This window comes from Alosa alosa, chromosome 11 (assembly GCF_017589495.1).
Source record: "Alosa alosa isolate M-15738 ecotype Scorff River chromosome 11, AALO_Geno_1.1, whole genome shotgun sequence".
Lineage (NCBI taxonomy): Eukaryota > Metazoa > Chordata > Actinopteri > Clupeiformes > Clupeidae > Alosa > Alosa alosa.
In genome coordinates, this window is record NC_063199.1 from 14,100,262 (window position 1) to 14,124,152 (window position 23,891).

The 23,891-nt window shown below is 45.4% G+C and overlaps 2 protein-coding genes across 3 annotated transcripts in view; both read right to left on the reverse strand.

Annotated features, from left to right (window-relative positions):
- Nucleotides 1–621: 621 nt before the first annotated feature.
- alx1 (ALX homeobox 1) lies at nt 622–6,006 on the reverse strand. 2 transcript variants are annotated; one of them, XR_007195134.1, is made up of 5 exons: nt 5,063–6,006; nt 3,979–4,283; nt 3,010–3,138; nt 1,368–1,763; nt 622–1,277 (listed from the first exon to the last, which is right to left on the reverse strand). XR_007195134.1 is itself a non-coding variant. In XM_048257854.1 (4 exons), exons 1-4 carry the CDS (start codon nt 5,277–5,279, stop codon nt 1,419–1,421), a joined length of 996 nt encoding a protein of 331 aa, XP_048113811.1. In that variant the 5' UTR covers nt 5,280–6,006; the 3' UTR covers nt 622–1,418. The 2 variants fall into 2 exon arrangements, 1 of the variants encoding a protein (XP_048113811.1); XM_048257854.1 differs by having other exon boundaries at nt 622–1,763.
- Nucleotides 6,007–6,429: 423 nt separating this feature from the next.
- The window catches only part of lrriq1 (leucine-rich repeats and IQ motif containing 1), a 37,595-nt gene continuing 20,133 nt past the window's right edge, over nt 6,430–23,891 (reverse strand). Inside the window, 10 exon segments of the mRNA XM_048257221.1 lie at nt 6,430–10,237; nt 13,703–13,799; nt 13,958–14,018; nt 14,200–14,365; nt 20,466–20,567; nt 21,808–21,896; nt 22,066–22,137; nt 22,354–22,372; nt 22,375–22,511; nt 23,583–23,698. Of these exon segments, the coding sequence (XP_048113178.1) occupies nt 10,104–10,237; nt 13,703–13,799; nt 13,958–14,018; nt 14,200–14,365; nt 20,466–20,567; nt 21,808–21,896; nt 22,066–22,137; nt 22,354–22,372; nt 22,375–22,511; nt 23,583–23,698 (993 nt within the window). The 3' untranslated portion in view covers nt 6,430–10,103.

Sequence of the window (23,891 nt, forward strand, 5' to 3'; positions counted from 1 at the left end):
TTCAAGAATAAATAAAGGTTGAATAAAAGCCGAAGGCCTAAGTAACTCTTCCACACAACAACAAAGTCTGACTGAAAACACACAAGTAAAGTTGGTCTTCACTGCAGCAATTTCCATTCTGCATATGAGAGGGATTTTTTTTACTATTGCCAGGGCTAGCTGAGTAACTTTTTTAAACTTTTTTCTTAGCTGGCCAAAACCACCATTTTATCCTTTTCAAATGATAATTTAAGAAAAAGTTTTACGGGTACTCATCTTGACATTTACATCCTAATATGATGATTCTTCCGACAAATTTTAACAAGAAGCAAATTTACTTTTTTTTTAAATTACGTTGCCTTCTGGGGATAAAGAAACAGATGAGTATAATCAAAAGGTACTTAAACATACCTGCTTAAAATGATCACAGAAAGATTGTATAGGATAGAATAGGTCAGTGAAGGAAATTGGCCAGATATAGTCCAGAATGATTCTACTTCTCAATATTCTAATCTATGAAAAATAATTTAAAATGTCGATATATATTTATAGTCAAAATAGCAAGGGTAGCCTGTGAACTAGTACCTACAAGTTTGTCAATTAATTTCACATTCATTACACAAGAGGAAAATCGGCACAGTATTTTGTGTTACATCATTTAATTTGATAAAACTTTGACAAAAATTATATTATCAAGGAGGTTTGGCTGTGCCACAGACAGAGAGCTCTCACTCCTTCTGCTGGGTCTGCAGACCGGGTTAGTACATCAGTTTCTTCTCCGAGCACCACAACCTCTGACAAGACAGAGCAGATGGAACAATATGGCGCAAGTCTTAACCCTCCCGACGGCAGAGTTAACGGCTGGCTCATTTAACGGCATGTCTTTTACGTAGACAGTGCTCAGATACGTCCCAAACATCTCGTAAATCCTCTTTTTTCAGACACAAGGCCAATGTCTCTGCATTTACACAAATGTTGTCAATATATCTCCAGAGATGGATTATAGTGGACATAGAGTATTTCTGTGTTGGGACAAAAGTCACTTATTGCACCTTACATTTGCCTACTAGAGACACAACAGCTTCTTTGTCAGATGTTCCGACGCTGCAGTGACTGTGCCGTGTGTGGAAGCCAAAACTACAGCCTGTAGCACAGACACATCCAATTCTCCTGCTGTGACACAATGGAAGCTTCCAGAACATGCTGCCCGTGCGAGGATGTGGCAGTCTGAGGCAGGACAACCATCGCGTCCCTGTGGTAGTCCAGCGCCTGCTCACTCTCTACCTCCGACATTCACTCTTAATAATAATTATTAATATTACTGTTATTGCCATCATCATCATCATCATCAGTTATTATCGTTAATGTTGTTATTGAGTTCACATTACCCTGGCTGTGTTTAGAGTCTGTGCTAGTGTGGGCTGGGCTGGGCGGTCAGCTCACATGGCCCAGGAGATGTTGGCCGTGTGCTCTTTGGCCTTCATGCGGAGTACGGCTATGCTGGAGGACCGCCGCTCAAACTCGGGCTTGGTCTCGAAGGCGGCCGGGTGGCCATTGGGCGGCGGGGCCAGGAGCGAGTCGGCGAAGAAGTTGTTGATGGAGACGTGGTTGACGCCGAACTGGTTCTGCTGGTGGTTGGGGAAGCCCACATAGCCGGTGTGGTCAGCGCCGCGGGGCGAGTGGGGGTACGGGGACGGGACGCAGGGTGGGGAGCCGCGCGGGAGCATGCAGGAGGACACCACCGAGCCGCCAGGGGAGTTGGCCGTCCACAGGTTGTTGGGGATCTGAAAGAGACAGATTGGGGCCTGGTTATTGGTCAGTCTAGTAGCATAAGGGTCAGGAGTGGCTACAAATGTACAGAAGTGTTTCTGAAGGATATTCCATTCAGTGTCTTTCATGAGGGAGTGAGGGAGTGGTCAATCAACAATGTGATACAAGTAAAAGCAAATGTTACTATTATGCAAAGCATAGCAAAGAGAAAAGAGAGAGAGAGAGAAAACTTGATTTTAGAGGAGTTGCACATCCAGAATCAAACCAAATTGTGGATTCATAAAATTTGCTAAATTGTGTATCACATCAGTTTGAGGTCATGACACTACCTCTTGGAAAATGTGACGAAGTCAAATAGGGTTAAATATAATTCTGTACATCTTAAACAAATATGACAGGATAAGAAAAACAAAGCAAAACATTGTATTTTCTAATCTTCAAAAAATGCTCTTAACATTTAAGGCCCAAGTTTTGCAGTGCTTTTCAAACCAGAACAAATATAGTGGAACAATTGTACGTCCTCCAGTTAGCGGCAGCACACTATAAAACCAAATCCCATTTAACTCTATTAAAAGAGATTGGTTTATTGTAATGTTTATAGGAAACATATGAGAAGACACAAAATATGCTCAATGGAATTTTTGACTGGATGTTGGCCAGGGCATTGAGGTCTCGTAGCTGTGGTGTTTAAATCTTCAAAGCAAATCCCACGCAATTATATTTGTCAGTTATCGTGACAGCGTCTTCTATCCCAAAATGATCAAAATGACCACACCCAACGTATGCCTCTTCTCTGATTACGCTGTTTATCGGATTAGTATAGATATTCTTAACAAGTGAACAAGAAAGTCTTACATTTATTTATGATAACGTTTTCGCGATTCAAATGAGAGTGCAGTGTGTCTGCGCCAGACAGACTATTCATCATTGCTTAGGTGAGATGTTGGCCTCTGTGCCGGGAATCCCACAGGCGTGTCACTGCATTACAATTCAATGTCTTATCTAGAATAATGTTCCAAATAATGAATTTCAAACCACCTTGGACGTGATATAATTCAGCATGAACTTCAAGCGGCCTTCTTGGGCGCGAGTGATAGGTCTGTCCCGGGTGGAGGGGTCAGTGGATTCGCAGTTAAAATAATTGAGCTTTCAGCAGCGCAGTCCAAAGCGGTCAATTAATCACCCAACATTCTTACTATTTTTGCACTTTTACGGAACGTCTCATTGAGACACAAATAATGAACAGGTCCAAAAACTTGCCTGAGAATAGCTGTCTGTTCTCGGTAGCACAGATAAGTCGTAAGTTGCAGCAAAGTGGCTTTTTGCTTGCTGAATCTGCCCATACCGCTCTCTTTTACGCCATTTTGCCCTTCTGTTCTGAAACCAGACCTGAGGAGAAAATGTTTTTATATATTAATATTGACATGCCTATGTAAAAGAACATCTGCATTATACAATAATGACTGTATATATTAACGTTATATAAGATATTACCAGTAGAATACAACAAAAACCTTTCCAAACAGGAATTTATTTTTGAAAACCTGGCAACTATTTAGGCAGCTACAATCAAAATGGTTAAACTAAATTGATCACCTTCCTGTTCGCGTTTGCTTTTTCAACTCCTGGAATGTTTTGAACAATTATTTATCATCTTCAACAGTAAGTTATTTACATATTACAAGTTAAATATATAGCTGCATGAAACACAAACACATTCTATCACCAGTAATAAGGAGGTTGCCGTACAACACATTCTATCACCAGTAACAAGGGGACAGCCGTAGCCTACTGGTTAGCGTTTCGGACTTGAAACCGGAGGGTTGAACCCCGACCAGTGGGCCGCGGCTGAAGTGCCCTTGAGCAAGGCACCTAACTCCTCACTGCTCCCCGAGCGCCGCTGTTGTTGCAGGCAGCTCACTGCGCCGGGATTAGTGTGTGCTTCACCTCACTGTGTGTTCACTGTGTGCTGAGTGTGTTTCACTAATTCACGGATTGGGATAAATGCAGAGAAATTTCCCTCACGGGATCAAAAGAGTATACTTATACTTATACTACTTAATATCATGCAACTTTAAATCACTAGTCGTTTATAGATATTGCCCTTGAAATGCCATCATTTCAATGTAAGTGTACCTTAAAAAGTCAAATTTCCTCGACTTATTAGTACCACTATTATGCCAGCTGGGTATGCTATACAGACAATTAATCAGCTGCTGGTGATCTCACCTGGACTCGGGCCTCCGTGAGCTCTGTGCGCATGGCCAGCTGTTCTCTCACGTACACGTCCGGGTAGTGCGTCTTCTGGAACACCTTCTCTAGCTCCTCCAGCTGAGCACTGGTAAAGGTGGTGCGGTGCCGACGCTTTTTGCTGCTTGACACATTGCTGTCACACTTCTCGCCGATTTCCTCCAGGTCCGTTTTCTCCGAGCCCGGCGCGACTGGCGACGCTCTCAGATTGCAGCAGTTGTCCATAGGCCTCGACAAATCCGAGTGTAAGCTGTCCTCCTCGCTTTTAGGAGTACAGTAATTTGCTACAGGAGAAGACAAATATAAATTTTAGCCACAAGAGATCTAAACGTTATTTTAATAACAAAGTGATATGTCATGGTGGGTGACAATACTCATAGTAAACCGGCTCGGAAACATAACCACAAAGAAACTAGTAACAATATAGTAACTCATCTTGCAATTATTACAAAAATGTGTGTGTTGAAATGGTTCTACTACGAAAAACGGCTTTTTTCTATTTCATCAAAATAATAACAGCTATCCTCAATTGACAGAAACAGAAATAATGGACGTGACTTCAACGCAGGTATTAAATTGTAAACTTATGTCTACATTTGCACACATATGCGCACTCCACACAGATGCACACAGCTATTTCCACTCCTCACTATGAAAAAAATATAGGTCACACAATTACATTTCAGGAGGTGTGTAAGCCTCATGCCCAATAAAACACAACCAGAGAAATTTTATTTTTTAATAAAATATGGGCCGAGGTAAATTTTGGCTAACAACATGTGAAAGTGTAGCCTACTAAATTGATTAACTGCAACATTTTCACTCATTGATGAAGAAAAATAGAAAGTTTTCTCGAGAAACATCTGCCTCTGAAAGTGCATCTTTTTGCCAATCAACAGCCCGTCGTTCACTCACATTATGGCTGAGCAGTTTGTTAAAGCGTTTCCATAATGCTTACGGCAAGTCATAAAGTTGACTGATTTGTGTACAGAATATAGCTTACTGACAAGAAGATGCAATCCAATGCAAAGAGATTTCCTGACGTGTAAAAATAACTTCTTACTGTTTTGGTTGTCACAGGGCGAGGATCGGTCAATCCGCGTGTGGTCCGAATTCTGTAACGAGAAGGCCTGTACACATTTGGGCGAACTCTTGTTGTAGTACTGCACCGCGTCCAGACCGTCCATGACTTGGTCCAGCGTTCCCCCAGATCCCATGTAGTAATCGCCCTTAAGTGCTTGACTCTTCATGGCAAACTTGTCGCTCATGTATTCCATCATCGTCTAGAGGGCCCGTAGCGCGTGCAACGCTTGTCAAAGTCAACCCAAAGCCGTGCTGATGCTATACATTAAAGAGAGTGGCAACACCCCTTAAGCCAATTATTTGTGAAAGCCGTTAATTTGTCTTGTCTTAAAGAGACCAAGAGCATCTCTTTATAACTGCAACAGCAGCGGGCCGCCTAGAAAAGCCTCCCAGCTTTTGAATATGGAGATGGAGAGGCTCCACCTCCTCTATGAAAATCGAAAGCGCGCATGTTGTCCACTGCTAAAAACTTTAGACGTAGCATAAAAAAAGAAATTACATGATTGTAGGTTGTATGCAAGTTTCATCAACTTATGTTAAAACGACTATGCCAACAATCTAGCGTAACAACCAGAAATTACTTAAACTGACACAGCAAATTGTTAAATAAAGTAGACCAACATTGAATTTATCTATGTGCCATATTGCAACTATAACTTAACTTTGAAGTAGACTTTCAGTGACAAGGATTTGGAACTTTGGAAGGATTTGGCTTAGGCTACTTATTTTACCATTAGGCCTATTAAATGAAGTAGACACTGAATAGCTGGTTATCTATGTGCCATACTGCAATTATAACTTAACTTTGATGTAGACTTTCAGTGACAAGGATTTGGAACTTTGGAAGGATTTGGGCTACTTCTTTTACCATTAGGCCTATTGACAAATTATTTTCCTGATTATTATTATATTATCTCATAATGTCAATTTTTTGACCATCAAATAATAATAAAATAATAATAATAATAATAATAATAAACAATCTTGTAGTAGACCAAAACAGTATTTAATTCAAATGCTTTTTAAGACAAGGAGCATAAATAGCTTATATGAATAATAAAGTATTGAACAGACTTAATATAGTATAGAAGGCTTACTTAATAAAAGAAAAAAAACACAATGAGAATTGAGTTATTTTCTTATATTTAAAACATCTAAACATTTTACATTTTATTTTAATCAATTTAAACGATTAAATTTATAATGACTATACCAAAACGTTTTTTTGAACGTTTTTTTCTGCAAAACTGAGATTTTTTCCCTAAAGATAAAGTAGTTCGTAATGCCTTGCATAATCTGATAAATACAATTTATTTTCTATAGTAAAAAAAACAGTATATTAGTATGTGGCCTATATTATGTGAAAATTCTTAAATATTTCCCCAATATATTTCAATAGTCTAAATGAAGTCAGTGTGTCATGTCTGAAGGCCCAGCTCTGCTAATCGAATTAAAGTAAGAATCTCTGGAACTTTGCATTGGTGAAAGGGACTAAGTCAGGGAGCAAAGCGCAGTCGAATGTTAGAATGTCAGTGGATTGTAAAACGCCTATATGCATTTAAGAATGTGCACGTTTGTAAACTTAAAATTGTCAGATGTCGGTAAATCATGGGGTAGGTTACAGCTTGTTTAACCTGTCAATACATCATTGTTTAAGAATTAAACAATACCACAGATCCGCATCCGTTTAAGGATGAGTTTCAATTAGGTAATTCGTGGTTATTCCAAGTGGCACTGCTAATGATACACGTTAGGAGACAAATCAGTAAAATAAAACCTTTAAGCAATGGGCTGACATCACACTTTCATCCATGTAGCCTATGATATTTTTACCTCTGCGTAAAAATGAATAACTTCACGGCAGCTCGTTTTGCAGTCGCTATTGCAGTGATAATCAAACCTAGAAGATTGCTGAGGGCTGTCCCCCTCTACCCTGATGCTTGGGTGCAGATAATCCTCTGGCTACCCCCACAAATCATACCACCTGCAAAGCTAGCCATATCTAGGCAAGTTCGCTATTGGGTCACCGATAATACCTAGGGTTGGCGGGTGCCACACCACAAAAATCAAAATAAATAGGATTGCTCTTAAGTAGCAGGGGGGTTTCTTATTGGCTTCTAAAATGACCCCGCAAGCGGCACCACGCTGAGGAGAAAATGCGCAAAGTTCGTGGCGGTTTGTTGAGATCTTGGACTGGGAATTCAAGCCACTAGCATCAATTCCTCTGAAAACGTTTATTTAATTTCCTAAATTCTCTGCAGAAGATCTTACATATTAATATAACTTTACAAAAATTGCTATACGTAAAAAATGTCAATGCTAAACGGATTGATGTTAATTCGACAGAAATATTGATGCCAGATGCCATCATTTGCAAACTGAACAGCGGCATACGTTTTTCTGTCTCTGGGGTAATAAGTAGCTCAATAGCTACAAGGCTGTAATTCCTCAATGGTTAGACATATAATACATTGCCCCAAGAGGAACATTTCTTTAGTCTTTCCACAGGAGCATAAATAACACTGTTAGTATTGTAAAGATTTAATATTTTATAATTAATCTTTAAGTATGTGATATCTTGTCAATTAGAATAATGTGACATTTTAGGCTTTTATTTAACAGAGGATTGGTGACAAAGTGAAATTCTGGCTGACAAATTTTGAGACCTTAACCTCTGTGCATGTGATTTCTGTGGTGTACAGTTTCACCAGTAGCTTGGGGTTACAATGCAATACAAATTTTGGCAATGTTTCCATCCATCATATGTGGCTTTCCAATATATACTAAGTTGAGATCAAGTCTTGTTTCATATGACTGATTATCTAATATGGCTGTTTTGACAGATTTTTCTAGATCACTGTGAGTGTGAATGGAGGATTCATGCTCCATGTTTGCATCACACTGTTTGTTTCTCCTTTTACTGGTGTCGGAAGAGGCAGGCCCCCAGTTTAGCGAGAGCCGCTGGTCGAGGCAAATATGTCAGCTGGGTTTGTGTACTCACGGCCCTTCCAGTCACTTAAGTCATTAAAAGCATAATAAACGGCTTCGCCTCGACCAAGGCTTGGGGCAGCAGCTGCAGAAACAAGGCCCTGGTGGACCTCTGTCGGCCCAGCCGAGGCCCCCGTCTCTGGACCGGGACGCGGAGCAAGGCGAGGTGTAGGCTGGAGCTCACCGTAAAGCCTTTGCCTCATGTCAGAGGCAGCCCTTTGTGGTACTGGCTTTAACCAATCCAGATTTATTTCCCCCTGTAATATGGGCCTGGCTAATTAAATCAAATGTAGGTCATTAGAAACCCAAACAAACCTACACGGGCCTTTATTGCCTTTGAGTGTCTCGCTAACCCGCTGCAGATCCACACTGGGCTGGCCGTGGGGTAGATTAGGAGCTCAACCTGATGACTCCACAGTGATATGGGGCATCTAGGAATGACAAATGGCCTGAGCTCGACTTTCCTGTGATAATACAGTGCTCTTGCTATCAGGGCTACTCAGTTAAGTTCAGTTTCAGGCAGTGTGGAGACTTGCATAAGTAACATATGACTTAAAACATGTTAACAATATTTAAAGCGTCTTGAAAGTACGCTTTAAAGTACAAAAGGTACATATGTTTTCTGCCTCAGCTGTTAAAATAATTCAACTAAGGACTTCCACACCTAGCTATGAGAGTATGGCCACCACCAGTGGTCTTTTTATTCAGTCTAATAACACAGCTCTGAGACAAATGTTTTCACCATCAGTTAGAGGAAGAGGTCCGTCCTGCCGAGGAGAGACAAGGGCTCATGCTCATGTGGTACGACGCAGGGCGCTGGCAGTCATTAACACGGGGGTCGGGGCCGCCATACTTAGGAGCCCGCACCACGCCGTCTGTGTTTGGCTGCGTACAGCCAAAACACAAGCAGAGTGAATATGAATATGCAGGGGCAAAGACAAACAGACACTACACTACACACACACACACACAGAGACACTTCTCCTGACAGGGTGCCATACTCCCCAGCCACGCTTATTTGTTTTCACTGTGATTAACGTATCATTTCCAGGCCACAGATCAGCGGGCCGGGCTCACCACAGCACAACTCACTTAGACACTAACACAGATCATCCACTCAGCAACGCCAATGTGAAACTAATAAAACAAAGCAACAATTTAAGGTCAATGTTTGCAGATAGAGGATGGCCAATGCTATTTTCTGATTGAATATTTTCTAGTTGTTAGATTCTTTGTTTGGCTTTCAGGAAAATTGCTGTCAGATGACTTCTAGGGGAGAAAAAATTATCCAGTTTCTCAAGAATATCTTTTATTTCTTCAATATGATTATGACATTGGTACATTTTGGAATAGTATCTTCACTAGTGACTAAGTTCTGTCTTTCAACTGTTAGGAAATATGAAAATAACAGAAATAACTATGAAAACATGTTGAACATTTTTTGAACAATTTATTCAACTTATTTTGTTACAATGTATTTATTTTCTCTGTGGCAGTGAGGATTATGTTTTATTTTAATTACAAAAACTAAAACAGTGTGTGGCATGAAAGCTAAGAGGGACCCGAGAAAAGGGAAAACAGTTGTGTGTTTAACGTGGCTGAGCTGGTTTTTATCTCGTCATTTTTTGCATATTAAGCATGTCATTTGTAAGTGGTCTGGGCTCAGGTCCACACAATACTAGAGCTACACTGACCTGCTCAAGCCCCTGATACCCGAGAATAATAGGCATTCAGAGATGGCCTGCAGATATTTAGGCTATACCTTATCCATTGCCTTTAATTAATTTTCAGGAGAGGAAGCCAATTCTAAGGCTTGAAACAGCAGCTGCAAAGAATTTCAGGCACAAATGTTCATTTTAAGGCCGGTTAAGTGCTTATGTCAGAGCACACTCAGCACAGGAACACAAGGAGAAATGCTTGTTAATGCAATAATGAAAGGTACAGCGGAGTCAAAAAAGCGCACTCCCGTCTCCTGCTTAGGGTCTGGTCAGTGGTGTGTGTGTGTGTGTGTGTGTGTGTTGTGTGCATGTGTTTTACTTGCACACTCGGGCCCTCTTCTTGCCCCCTCCCCAGCCTCCACTCAGCTGGACAGGCTTGTCCCGGTATGAGATGCGCTCCTTTTTGGACGGTGCGGAGGTCACCCTCTGTGGTGAGGGGGCTTCCTTTCCTGAGATGAAAAAAAGAAAAACAAACAATAAAAATCAATGAAAGGGACTCAATATGTGGGATGTGTGTGGACTGGTTATCAAAAAATGGCAAGACAAAAACTTAAAGGAGGATCTTAAGTCATTTCAGTGTGACTTTTTAAATGAACTTGGCACAATGAAACCTTTGTCAACAAACCCTCAATGACATTAAATGTGATTGCGATTTTTTTCACTCGGGTTGCATGAACCAACTCCACCCAAGTTGACGTGGGCACACGAGCCCTGCTCGCCGGCTCACCAGATCCACGTCAAACGCTCATGGCAGACAAAACACAGGCCGGTGCCCAGCCGTAGAGAAATCTAAAGGCCTTCACCCCAGGCCTCGGCTGCCATATCAGAGAGTGGGTTCCATTCCACTCGGGGGCTTAGTGCAAATCTTTACAAACACAGGGAACAAAGCCAGCCTTCTCCCCAGGCTGATGCGTTCCACGTGTAGAGGCGGCACCCCGTGCGGTACGCAGCTCTCTCCCCCACCGAGAGCGCCACGCTGGGGACGGTGTGGGGGCGGAGGGGGTGGTGAAGCCGGAGGAGGCTCGGCGCTCTACAGGTAACCCGTAGCCCTCCGAATGCCCGCACGGCAAGAGGCCGCCGCCAAACAACAGATGAAGAAGTATCGGGTGGAGAGGCGGGCGTCCTCCTGTGATCGTTTTGTAACATTTCTTTTTTTCTTTTTCTTCAAAGGAGTGCTTTTGGGTGGCAGACGCTTATCTTTCATTTCTTTTTAAAGGCACTTTTAAGATGCGTTTCAAAAAATCCCAAAAATAACCTTGATTTTAAATGTATAATCAACATCGAATCTCTCCAGCAATGAATTGCTGCAGTCTTGAAGGTGAAAGTCAGACAGTCCGCAAACGAGGGAGAAGCAACCGTGGTCATGACCTTTACACATACATCTGTTTTCCTGAGATGCTTGGAAGTGACGTTTACACCACACAGCTCAGACTAAAATGGCCTCTTTGAACCATTTCAAATTAAATGGTAGGAAACAATAACAGTCATGGTCCTTACAGGCAGACATGCTCTCCTTGGCTCCTCAAAGAGATCACAGAACTACACTGAGGCCTGCCAAGGCTGAAACGTCACACATAAAAGAACAGAAAAAATAAGGCTAACAGTGTTGTTAAAACACAGAGGACAGTCAAGTCTAATTTTTGTACGATTGAATCCAACTAAACAACAGTAAAAGGAATCTTACTGCATCAACATCACAGTATTTCTAAAATATGCTTTTACTTCTGTCGTTACAGTCATCATCTTAAGTAAACTAAGCATCTTCCCACCACTTGTATCATTGCATTTCTATTCGGTAAACAGCAGCTCTTCAGCAAAATGGCTACACATTCACATAACCGCTGTGACTAAACAAAGTGTTCGCAGCCATTTTGCTCCCATTAGTTTCGCATGAGGACAGCGCTGAGGCTCCCGTCAACAGAAACCCTAAGTGGTTTCCTCGGCGCTGCTAGCCTAATTAAAATATTTGTGGCTCCGCAAAACGCAACATTACGGCGCAGTGCACGGGCGGGTATCGCATTGCCGTGGGTTACGGAGTAAGTATTTACACAGACTCTGGCTGAAGCCATCCAGAGGCGGGGAGGCCATGAGCTGCTCCTCGCTGGCCAGAGCCTAATGCAGAACACTGATTTAATCCATGCCAGGGGTTTTGAAGAGGGAACCCGATGACCGCCGTAAACAGCACGCAGCAGCACGGCTCCGTCCACAGATACGACCAGCTCGCTCTCGTGAGCTCAGCACGGCGCATATATCTCACCGCAGAGGCCAGCATCGCTGAAAATGATTTACGTGCAGGTGACTTAGCAAAGCACCGCAGAGGGCCAGCCACCGAGATGACGAGACCACTTAAGCGATATATTAAATTATGTTTTCAGTGTGTGTGAAATCAAAATCTAAGTCGTAAAAATAAGTTGTGATTGGACCGTGTAAGGGGCAAGAAAATGCTGCCATACATCCACTGACAGCCATATTTCAAATGAGGGTTGGCAGATCGCTAAAAGGCTGTTGGTTTGATGTGGGCAAGCGGGACAGTGGGTTTAGTGTTTCGCCCCTGCACTCCCATCACAACAGCGCGGCTACCTGCATCACATACGGCCAGTCACCGTCCTCGTGGATTTCATTTGGGGGATCGTCAGCGGAATCTAATTTGGCCCTGTTAGTGGACACAGTGTGGGCCTTCATGGGCGGTACGCTGCGCATGTTAAACCTGGTCATCTGCCGGGTCTCTGCTCGTCCGTGTCACAGGCCGCTTTGTCAGCGGGGGCCGTGGGGCCCAGGGGTCGGGGACAGAGGGCCCAGTCATGGTGGCCCATCTGAAAGGCCTTGTTTCTGCCACTTCCTGCTGGAGGAGAAATTCGTCCTCCCTCTCTGTCCCCTGTCCGACCCTGCCCTCCCGGCTCCCACAAACACCACCGCAAGGCAGTGGGTATGTTGTGACAGACACCCTCCTCCCAAACACACACGCACACAGACTAAAACTAACTCTATAGGAATGCACTGGGATTCAAAACACACACACACACACACACACACACAAAGACAGTAAACAGATATACACACCAATGTGCACAAGTGCTTAGACACACACACAGACACACCAACACCTACCCACAAACACGCGGTTTTAGTATCGGTCATCAGCACTTGAGCAGTAGGTTAATCATGAGCTGAATCTCTCTGGAGTTCCTCTAAACTGGAGATATTCCTCCTAGCTCCTTATCTTCTCCGACTTTCCATCCGTCCGCCTGCACTCCACCTCTGGCTGGACAATATTTATGTTGGCTCTTGACCTCCATGATCCAATCTCTCCTCAACGTGTCGAGTTTTTCAGTTCTTGATCACTTTTTTTCATGTTATCTGTATCTTATTTTATTGGGCGATTAATTCCAAAATGAGGATTGTGATGGGAAATACCGATAGTGCGGAAAAAATGTATGAAAAGTCGAGAAAGGTATTTAAGCTCAAAGTTAAATAATCCAAATCCGATTTGATGCAAGTGATACCAAGACTGGTAACTTATCTTCATTCTATGGATCTACATTTCACTAAAAACAAGATGGGGAGGATGAGACATTTAAGGACATATTTTTGTCATTACACTGGAATTCAGTGAAAATGAGAACTTTTGTTTCACTCTTCCAACACATTTATGCGTTTAGATTTTTGTTTTAACTATCTGACCATATTCATGAGAAACAAATAAAACAGAAATAAATTAGACTATTGTTTTATAAACTATTTAGCAATCAATATTTCTCAAGCCCAGGATGTTATGGTCAACAATAAACAAGCAGCGACCCACTGTGACGTCCACAGCGATGCGTCTGTGTTTGTCCGCATGTGTGTTTCGCTGTGCTTGCATGTGGGCATTTGAGTGTGTGAGGGCATGTTTGGTGAGTGAGTTGGAAACGTACTTGTGTGTCCAACTGAATGGCGACGTACAAGTCCGTGTTCTCTAGGAGGGAGATCAGCAACTCCAGAGCCAACACCATCCCTGTGCCCTGAAATAGTCTTTGAGCAAACACACACATACACACACACATAATTGCCTGTAAATAGATACGCAATAGTGCATCAATGGTTACAAAAATAAATGCAAATGATATGTTGTTGAAGACATGCTGGGGTGGGGTGGGGGTGTGTGTGTGGGGGGTGCCTAGAGTCCCTACCACAAGCTGCACACGGCCTCCGTTCAGAACATCTGGATTGATCTCAGGCAGGAAGTGCTCACTGCAACACACACACACACACACACACACACACACACACACACACACACACACACACACACACACACACACACACACAATTATTCACATACAGTGAGGGAAAGCAACCAGATCAGGTGCATTCCCAAATATATTGGCAGTGTGTACCATGTCTCAAAACGGTGACGCCAAAATGGACTCACCTGGCGCAGGTGCTGGGGGTTTCTGGGTAGGATGGGCTGCTCGGGGCCAAGGCCACGGCCTGTGTGTGCATCCACTGGTAGGCCCTACCACTGGGACGCTGCCCCACCCTCTCTCTCTCCCTCTTCTCCTCTTCCTCCTCCTCGTCCTCCTCCCCTCCGCAGTGAGCTGCACTTGACAAGAAACATCAAACAAACCTTCAGCAGCGATTATTTCCCCTCCTATTTCTCCCCCCACTGCGTCCGCGGGTAACAAGGCCACAGCGATGGCCTGCACCGCCCCGTGAGTGACGGCCGGAGTGATGGCTGGAGCTGGAGCTGGAGCTGGAGCTGGAGCAGTGGCTCAGAGCTGTCGCCAATTCTTGAATTTCCCCTGGGGATCAATAAAGTATCTATCTATCTATCAAAATCAAATAAACGCTTTGGAGAGCAGGAGGGGAGCAGCACAGCGTGCACTAATAAACACAGGGGCTGAAAAAGCATGCACACACACACACACACACACACACACACACACACACACACACACACACACACACACACACACACACACACACACACACACACACACACACACACACACACACACACACACAGACACACACACACACACACACACACACGACCACACGCACACACGGACGCACACACACACACACACACACACACACACACGCACGTGCTTAAAGATCGATATGAGAGACAACAAGTGTGTGTGTTTTTAAGAGGTTTGACAGCTGTACGTACACTGAGCGGCCAGAGAGTGCCTTGTATATGTAGATGAGGAGCTGAACTAGCTTTCCCTCAATGGGGTGTCCTCATGGTTGTGCTTACAGTTTTTTCTGAATGCTTAAACACAACTGTGATTCTTATAGCACAATTTCTAAAACTATTAATACTAAAACTATTACTAGCAAAACCACTCACTGAGTTCGCAAAACTAAAAGCACAAACACTGCTTTGCACTCAGTTTGCAATTTTGTAACACACACTTTGCACAACTGTAGGCACAATTCACTGCACAGCACTCTTTTTGCGCAACTGTAAACACAACTCATGCTTTACACTCAATTTCCAAATGATCAACACACTCCTAGCAAATCTATACACATGTATGGCTATTATTTATACTATTTTGCCAACTGTCTGGCACACTTTCTCATGTGAAAACTGTTTTAGATAATTAGTTCACTTTGCAATCAGCCTAAGCACTATAAATAAATTGTACAGGTAATGTACAATGGGTACAATGGAGGGAGCAGGAAGAGTGAGAAGAGTAAGAATTAGAGGAGGCTGAAGAATAGGACGTGGAGGTGAAGAAGTAGGAGGAAGAAGAGGAGGAAGAGGATGCAGAGGTTAAGAAGTGAGAGGGAGAGGATGACAAGGACAAGGAGGTGAAGTTAGAGGAAGAGGACAAGGAGGAGTAAGAGGAGGATGGGGAGGGGGAAGAGGAAGTGTAAGAAGAGAAACAAATAGTCCTTTTACAGGCAAAAAAATCAGTCTACATGTGGCGATATTGTCATGTCAGGCCTGGATACGGCATTCCAGAAGATATTTTCCCCTGGTACCTTGTACTAGAGAACATTGCATGTGATGTAGATGAAATTTTGTGGCCGGACCCAGAGAGACGACACGATGTAGACTGATTTTTTTGTTTTTCTCTGTGAAATTACTATTTTGTGTTTTGACTTGTGTTTGTTTTGATGTGTCTAAATAAACACTACTGTAATACTTGATGTTTGGATCCCTGTATGTTTACAGAACTATGACAAAAGTATCACCTCAAACTGACATAGCCTACCTTGTGCACAGAGAAAGCAAAAGCCAGATGTGTTTTTTATTTATCCCATTAGTGTGTAGTTGGCACATTGTGTGTTTATTATTGTGATGGCTTGTGTTTACTGTTTGATACGAAAACACCATTTTTATGAAGGTGTGAAGAGTTAAGCAAGGTGTGTTAGCTTTTGCAAGAGAACTACAATGCTTTGCTGATTGGGTGAGAGGTTTTGCCTTGCAAAAAAAGCCATAGTTACAAAAAATGTGCTTAAGCATTCAGAAAAAACTGTAATCACAGATCTGGGGCGCATCATAACCAGATGCAAGTCTTAGAGCCCAGTGGATACTGACCATTTACAGCCTGCATCACAGCATGCATTACACCCTCCATTACATTTCAGTTTGAAGTATAATTTATATAGTATTATTATTATTATACACTAATTAATTGGATTGTGCTTTTCGTGTTTCACTCATTACAGATGCCTTACAAGAGAGTGGACACAGCCTATTTACTGCCCACGTCTCAGTATGCCTGTCCTCCTCCCACACCCATGGGCGAGGTGGCAGTGGCAGAGGCAGTGTGTGTGTGTGTGTGTGTGTGTGTGTGTGTGTGTGTGTGTGTGTGTGTGTGTGTGTGAGTGTGTGTGTGTGTGTGTGTGTGCGTGTGTGTGTGTGTGTGTGTGTGTGTGTGAGATATGTGTGTGTGTGTGTGTGTGTGAGTGTATGTGTGTGTGTGTGTGTGTGTGTGTGTGTGTGTGTGTGTGTGTGTGTGTGTGTGTGTGTGTGTGTGTGTGTGTGTGAGTGTATGTGAGTGTGTGTGTGTGTGTATATGTGTGTGTGTGTGTGTGTGAAAGTGTGTGTTTGTGTGTGTATGTGTGAGTGTGTGTACGTGTGTGTGTGTGTGTGTGTGTGTAGATGGGCATGAGCTGATAATGGCCTCTGACAGCTGACAGGCCTCCGCTGGAACTAATGAGGCATTAGTGTAACTCATTTTCATGCCTGGGCCAGGCAGCAGAGGGCAGAGAAGCTTTATGGCGCACGGTTGACACGGGCCGATTCCAAACTCCCCTAAAAATGTCAAGTGATTCATCAGTCCCCTGGCGCCTGCGGGGCCACAACACTTATGGGGCGAAAACAGCTGGGGAGAAGAGATGGGCAATTAAGCAAGTTGTAATGCAAGCTAAACACGACTGAGTTATGTTCACTGCGCTCTCACATGCCATGGCCACGGACACAGGAACAAGTGGACGAGGTGCCATGTTCAATTACAGCCAATTGTGCTGGAGTCAAAGAAACGGTTACATAATGAAGTGGCATTAAAAACAATGTGAGCACACTAGACTAAAACAAAAGCAAGAAAGTCTTTGAGCATATACCTACGTAATCTGAACATTTAATGAGGACCAAGGTGCAGCCAGACATATGCTGCCACAAAGGGTGCCGTACGTTATGTGTAAGGCTGCAGCTGGTTTTCACCAACATACAAAAATACACACCAATGACTGACAACACAGACATCCACACACACTTCCCCATTCACAACCACTACCTCCAACCTCCCACATGTGCGTGCGCGCGCGCACACACACACACACACACACACACACACACACACACACACCGCCCCTGTCCTCAGCCTTCCTTGAGGACGTGAGGGGCCTGAGGAAATGGGGGACCCCAGCAGTCACGGCTGTTAGCTGGGCTTTTAAGCCCATTAGGCAGGCCGGGGGGGGGGCAGGCAGCTCCGTGCCCCCATCTCTCAGGCCCCAGTCAGCGGCGCTCTCCCTGGGCTCCTGCAGCAGACACGCTGGCCCCCTGGAGAGCCACCGCTCAACCACGAGGAGCATGTTCAATGGACTTTAAACAACCCCAATACAGACACAGGTATGTGGACTCAAACACAATGTATGCACATTGGTAGCCCCTTATGTGTGTGTGCATGTTGCATGTGTGTGTGCATGTTTGTGTGTGTGTGTGTGTGCGTGTGCATGTGCATGTGTGTGTGTGTGTGTGTGTGTGTGTGTGTGTGTGTGTGTGTGTGTGTGTGTGTGTGTGTGTGTGTGTGTGTGTGTGTGTGTGTGTGTGTGTGTGCTCTCCTGCCCCGCGGGGCTGTGTGAGCTGGGGAGTGGTAGAGGCAGACAGAGAGGAAGGTCAGCTCTTTTATCGTAGGAGTCTGTCTCTTGCTCTCCTCTGACCCGGGTCAAGCCCCCTCCTCCTGAGAGCACAGCCTCCACGGTCAGCCAGCGGTCAGCACACGCACGCATGCTCACACACACACACACACACACACACACACACACACACACACACACACACACACACACACACACACACACACACACACACAAACATAAGAAGATGGACAGAGGCTAATTTCCTGAAAAAAAATTCTTGGCAAAAAAAATCTATTAAACTTATTCTATGACAGACTAATAGCTCTTGGAGCAGTTCACCATATTGGGTAGTAACAGGTGGTAGAGGATGAGAGAATATGGCAATACTGCTTGTTTTTACTAGACCATACACTGTATTCAAAACCACAGCCTTAACTGGCACACTACAATGGCAACAAACTTCAAATGTCTGTGAATATTGCTATTTATACCCATAAATCCTTTCCTGGTCATTTTCTGACTGTTGCCAGGCCTGATACTCATTCCTTGGAAATCTTTTTAGTTTTCCATTGCATGAAAGTCTTACATGAAACATTTGAAGCTTTCAATGAAAACACAGAAAGGGAGAAAACTGCTCTCACCGTTATAATATTTTAATTATGCATGGTATAAATAATGACTCAGGTAACATCAATGTCAAACAAATTATAGTGAATTGGAAATTATTTCTGAATGTTATTTTTATCTGATTATTTATTTTTCTCAGGGAGATGTTTTCGGTCTCGCAACCCGAGCATGGGTACTCACTGTTATTGGAATAGAAAGAGCTTATGAACAGCTGTCAAGACCTTTGAAACATAGAAACTACTACACTGAGGCATACACACACAACTAAATCTGGCGCGAGCGCAGTGCATCTAAAGGGAGATATTATCTGATGTTTGATTGGATTTCTGCTGGATTTTTGCAAGATGACCACAATGTTTCCTTCTCTTTCCAGTAAATACGGACTATCTGAGCCAGCCTGCATGGCATCACAACAAAGCCCAACGTAGATTACTCTACTGTAGAAATACCCACAGCGCTAGCCATGCTCTCCATATATGCCAGACACTGTTACGTTCTGCAGCTAGTCAACTGCTAAATTTGACTAATAAACCAGTATAAACTACTAAATTTGACTTATAAGCCAGTATGTCAATACACATGTTCATGCGTGCAAGTATACACACACACACACACACACACACACACAGACACACACACAGACACAGACACACACACACACACACTTGTTGCATGCATTCCCATGCCATACGTTACCCACTCATCCCCCAGCTGACCTGTAGAAGGCACCAGCCGAGCCCCCGCTCCCATACCCCCCTCCAAGATGCTCTGCTCAGCGCCTCGGGCTACCCTCCTCTCCCCGGCAGGGGCTTACGTTTCAGGCGCGCAGCCCGAGCCCCCTTCTGGAGGTGATTAAACCCCCCCCCCCCCCATCTCAACCTCGTTCCTCCATCCCCTCCCCGCACCCCCCCAAGCCGTGACAGATTCTTTCCGAGATATCCGACTCTGTCGTGTTTATTTTATCCAGGCTCTCTTTGTGGATGTGCTGGACATGAAGTAACCCACTTGAAAATAGGTATCAGTTTACACGCACTCCAGGGCCCATGGAGGAGATGCGAAAACACGAGAGAGAGAGGGAGGGAGGGAGAGAGAGAGAGAGAGAGAGAGAGGACAGAGCCACACGTTGATATGAAAGGACAAAACAAAAAAAATCCTCACAAGCTCTACCATCACAGGCTCTGCAGATGGCAACAAGAGTGAGGAGGACCTAGATCAGAGAGCCTCTCCATTGCTGCACCTTCTTTCATCCCAACACCTTCAACATGTCCTTCTCATGGTTCTCATGGCCACCCCAACCTACCCCACCTCCACCCACCCCACCCCTTACGAGATGCCTCCCCAGAGAGAACCTCGCCTGTGTGGAACAATGAGGCCTGTTCTGTCTGGAACCTCTCAGTGGCCTACCTCCTCTGCATTTAACTCAATTTCACACTTCCAGTCCTCTACAAAGTCCTCATGAAACACAATCATCTTGTTTACCCCCTGTCATCCTCAAATCACTTACCAGACGGCTATTTACGACCCATCATGTGCGTTCAATTTCTCCGAGTCAGGGCGCACGTCTCTGGGAGTTGTACGCAAAGGTAGACACCGCGTGACTTTCCTGCATAATGTGCACAGAAGCCAGGGAGCTTCTACATGATGGAGGTGGTGGGGGGAAGGGGGCGGCTGTGGTCAAGAGACTGACAGGCTATTGTGTTGACACGTCCACTCAGAGCGGAGCGGAGCGGAGCGAAGCGGGAGTCCTACCTTTACAGACGTCTCGGCACTCCGGGGGGGCTCTTCCACGCACTGGGGCAGCGGCGGGCTGGGCGCCATGGTTACGGAACACGGCCAGTCGCACGGTGGGGTCTAGAATAGGGGGGATTGGTTAGAGAGAGAGAGAAGAGAGAGAAGAGAGAGAGAAGAGAGAGAAGAGAGAGCGTGAGAGAGATGCAGAACCCAGAGGAAGTCAGCTGATGAAACGTTGGATGAGATGGTGGGTAAGACGGAAAGGGGGGGAATTAAGTCCGTGACAACCCGATGGAATCGGGATCTTAACTTTCCCATCAGGACACGCAGCGGTCTCTCCAGTGACGCAGTGACCAAGTGCCCACAGAGGCCCGTCAGACACAAAAGGGCCGTGATTGGGGCCTCTGGCAGCATCACCAGCAAAGCCACCCTGTCACCGGTCCTGATCAAAGCACAGGAGCCTGGGCCAGGCTGGAGCTCAAGGGCCTGGCCTTCCTCTCTCTCTCTGGGGTTAGAGCCGGCGGAGAGAGCCCAGCGCGGCCTCCCCTCGCCCCCCTCGGCTCCCTGGCCCCGCTCGGCGCGGATAATGAGAGCCGTCTCCTGGTCCTGGGAGAGCACGGGTGCCTGTGGAACACAAAACGGTTCGGAACAGCCGTTTCCTGCGAGCGCTCCCAGGCCGGGGCGAATGGGACATGACAGGCCGGCGGTGGGCAGAGGGGAGCTGCGCTCTGTTATGTTTGATTACGATTCACGGCGAGGAAGGGCCCTGCGCCGCTGTGGCACGACCGCTGACCAGAGACGGCGAATGTCAACGAATAACAAACTTGAGGAGAAAGGCCGGGAGTGCTTTTGTGGGCAAGCGGGGCCTTTTTCATTAAGGACATCTCCTCTGAGCCAGGCCTTGCCCCTCCACCCCTACTCCACCCATCCTCCACCCCTACTCCACCCATCCTCCACCCCTACTCCACCAGGCCCAGGGCAGGCTGGGTTAGCATGCATTCTAGCTGATGGCTGAGAGCAACAGAGGGAGCTCCAACCCCCGCTCTCTGCTCCTCGGGAGAGAGTTCAATCCCTACCTGACCTCATTCAAAAGCACCAGATAAGTGAAAGTGCTCAAAAGATAAACAACCTCATCATGTGAGCAGAACACACACACAGACTCAACATACTACACACACACATACACACACACACACGCACACGTACACACACACCCACATGCACACACACACTCTCTCATACACACACACACATACACACACACACACACACACACACACACACACACACACACACACACACACACACACACACACACACACACACTCTTGCTTGCTTATGCACACCTTAAAAAACTCACCTTGATATTTTCGTTGCTGTTGCTTTCTAGACTTCATTCTCTGTGCTCTCTTCAGCATGAGGTAAGCAGTGTGACTATCTGTGATGCCCCTGGTAATGAACAAATATAAACACACACACACACACACACACACACACACACAAAAGTCAAGCTGTGTGGTGACATATAAAGCCAAAATACCCACCAGTTCTTTTCTAAAAATCACACAACATTACTGTACTGCCCTCTATTATAATAAAAGGTGCTAGAGAAGCTCACCATTCCTCAAGAATTCTCTCTGATCTGGCGGAGAAGCCACCCCCACTAATTATGGAGGCTGGAGATTTAGAGCTGAAACAAACAAGCAACAACGTTTGTTCAACAATTAACAGAGTGTCCAAAGTGAGGAAGGGAGCAAAGTGGCATTGAAAGGAGTCAGTGTGAAACCATAAGGACAGAAAGCCTGAGAGAGAAAGAGAGTGACAGAGAGAGAGAGAGAGAGAGAGAGAGAGAGAGAGAGGAGAGAGAGAGAACCCAGACTGGGTGGAGAACCTGAGCTCTGTGTACCTGGGTGAGCCATGAGGGATGCTTGTCTCCCGGGGCAACAGCGCCTCGCTTCCACACCAGGCTTGTTTGGGTTTCCATAGCAGCACAGGGGGGTTCCTTCTGTGATGCCCAGCTGGAGGAAGGTCCGGCTGTGGAGGGAGAGCCAGCGAGCGTGCCTGCTAGCACACAGACACTCAACTAAGTCTTATGCTGGACAACCTGCAATAAATACCTCTCCCAGTCACCCCGACACACACTACAACAAGGAGATCTGACTTTAACAAAGAAATGGGAAATTACATATTGTTCTACACCAGGAATACTAATCCCATTAACTACCCAAACATACGTTTCTGAGCTGGAAAATATTTTCCATTCCATAACATCCCAAAATATCAGCTTATGTATCGCATGTCCTGTCAGTCACAGGTAGAAGCACATTACTGACATAGACTCTTAACAATATTAACTCTCCCAGCGTGGAGATGCTCTATTCTCTCAATAGTCGGTATTTCTTCATTAGAGAGCTGCTCTCCTCCCATCTGCTCCTGACAGAGAGGACACGCTTCCAAGAATACCAGTTCCAGCCGAGCATCAGGCCAAGGTTATTAAGTGCTTCATTTGACACCTCACACTCTTCAAAAACAGTTTCTGAATTACTAAATAATTTCCAAGAATTCAATTTGCTTCCTTTTTTTTCTCCTCCTCCTTTGCTCCTACAGATGAACTGTTTTACTGCTCCGGTGTCTAGCATCCCTCCAACCCTTCCTCCTCCTCCTCCTCCTCCTCCTCCTCCTCCACTCCAACCTCCCCCTCTCCCTCCCCCTCCTCAGGTCCATCCTGGCTCTTGTTCGGCCCCTGGGCGGCCGTCTCGCTGGTCTAGCCCCAGGGCGCGCTGCCTCTGAGGTCTCCCTCCCAGTGCGTTGGATCTCTCCGATCGCTCTCTCTCTCTCTCTCTCTCTCTCTCTCTCTCTCTCTCTGCGGCAGCAGCTGGGGCCCATCAGGATGGGACTACCGGAGATGTGGAGCTCAGCGCGCTCCAAAGTAAAGCGGTCAATGAGGCTAAGCTAACCGAGCCAGAGCCCCGTGTGTGAGGCGCCGCCATCTGCCCCCGGTGAGGAGCTACGCCTCCCCACACCTCCAGAAAACTACACACACACACACACACACACACACACACGCATGGACACCCAGAGGTGATTGTTCTTGGTGGCAAACAGAGGACGGTCCGGGGGGTTCAGAGCTGTTACCTTTGGCAGCAGGGGCCGCTCAGAGTGCGCCAACACCGGCACCGCCAGTACTGTCTGCTCTTGGGAAGGTGAGCGCCATCAGAACGCAGCGCCGGCCAATCCCTGTCCACAGCCTCCTGTTGGCCAGATAAAAAAAACAACAAGTAAAGAAGCCACACAAATGCAAAGCCACGACACTCAGGGCTCCACTGACCCATCCATCCCAGTCGAGCGCTGGCGAGGAAAATTGAGTTTGCTCAGAGCTTTGCCCGCGCCCGAGACAGAGCTGCTGTGTCCGTGATGAAGTGGCTATCGTTTGGGCGGACTGCT

Coding starts and splice junctions, on each gene's coding strand:
- alx1 (XM_048257854.1), bottom strand. CDS start 5,279: ATGATGGAATACATGAGCGACAAGTTTGCCATGAAGAGTCAAGCACTT. Junction 4,284..5,062: donor GCCCTGTGACAACCAAAACA/GTAAGAAGTTAT, acceptor CTTCTCCTGTAG/CAAATTACTGTACTCCTAAA. Junction 3,139..3,978: donor TCACGGAGGCCCGAGTCCAG/GTGAGATCACCA, acceptor TTTTCTCCTCAG/GTCTGGTTTCAGAACAGAAG.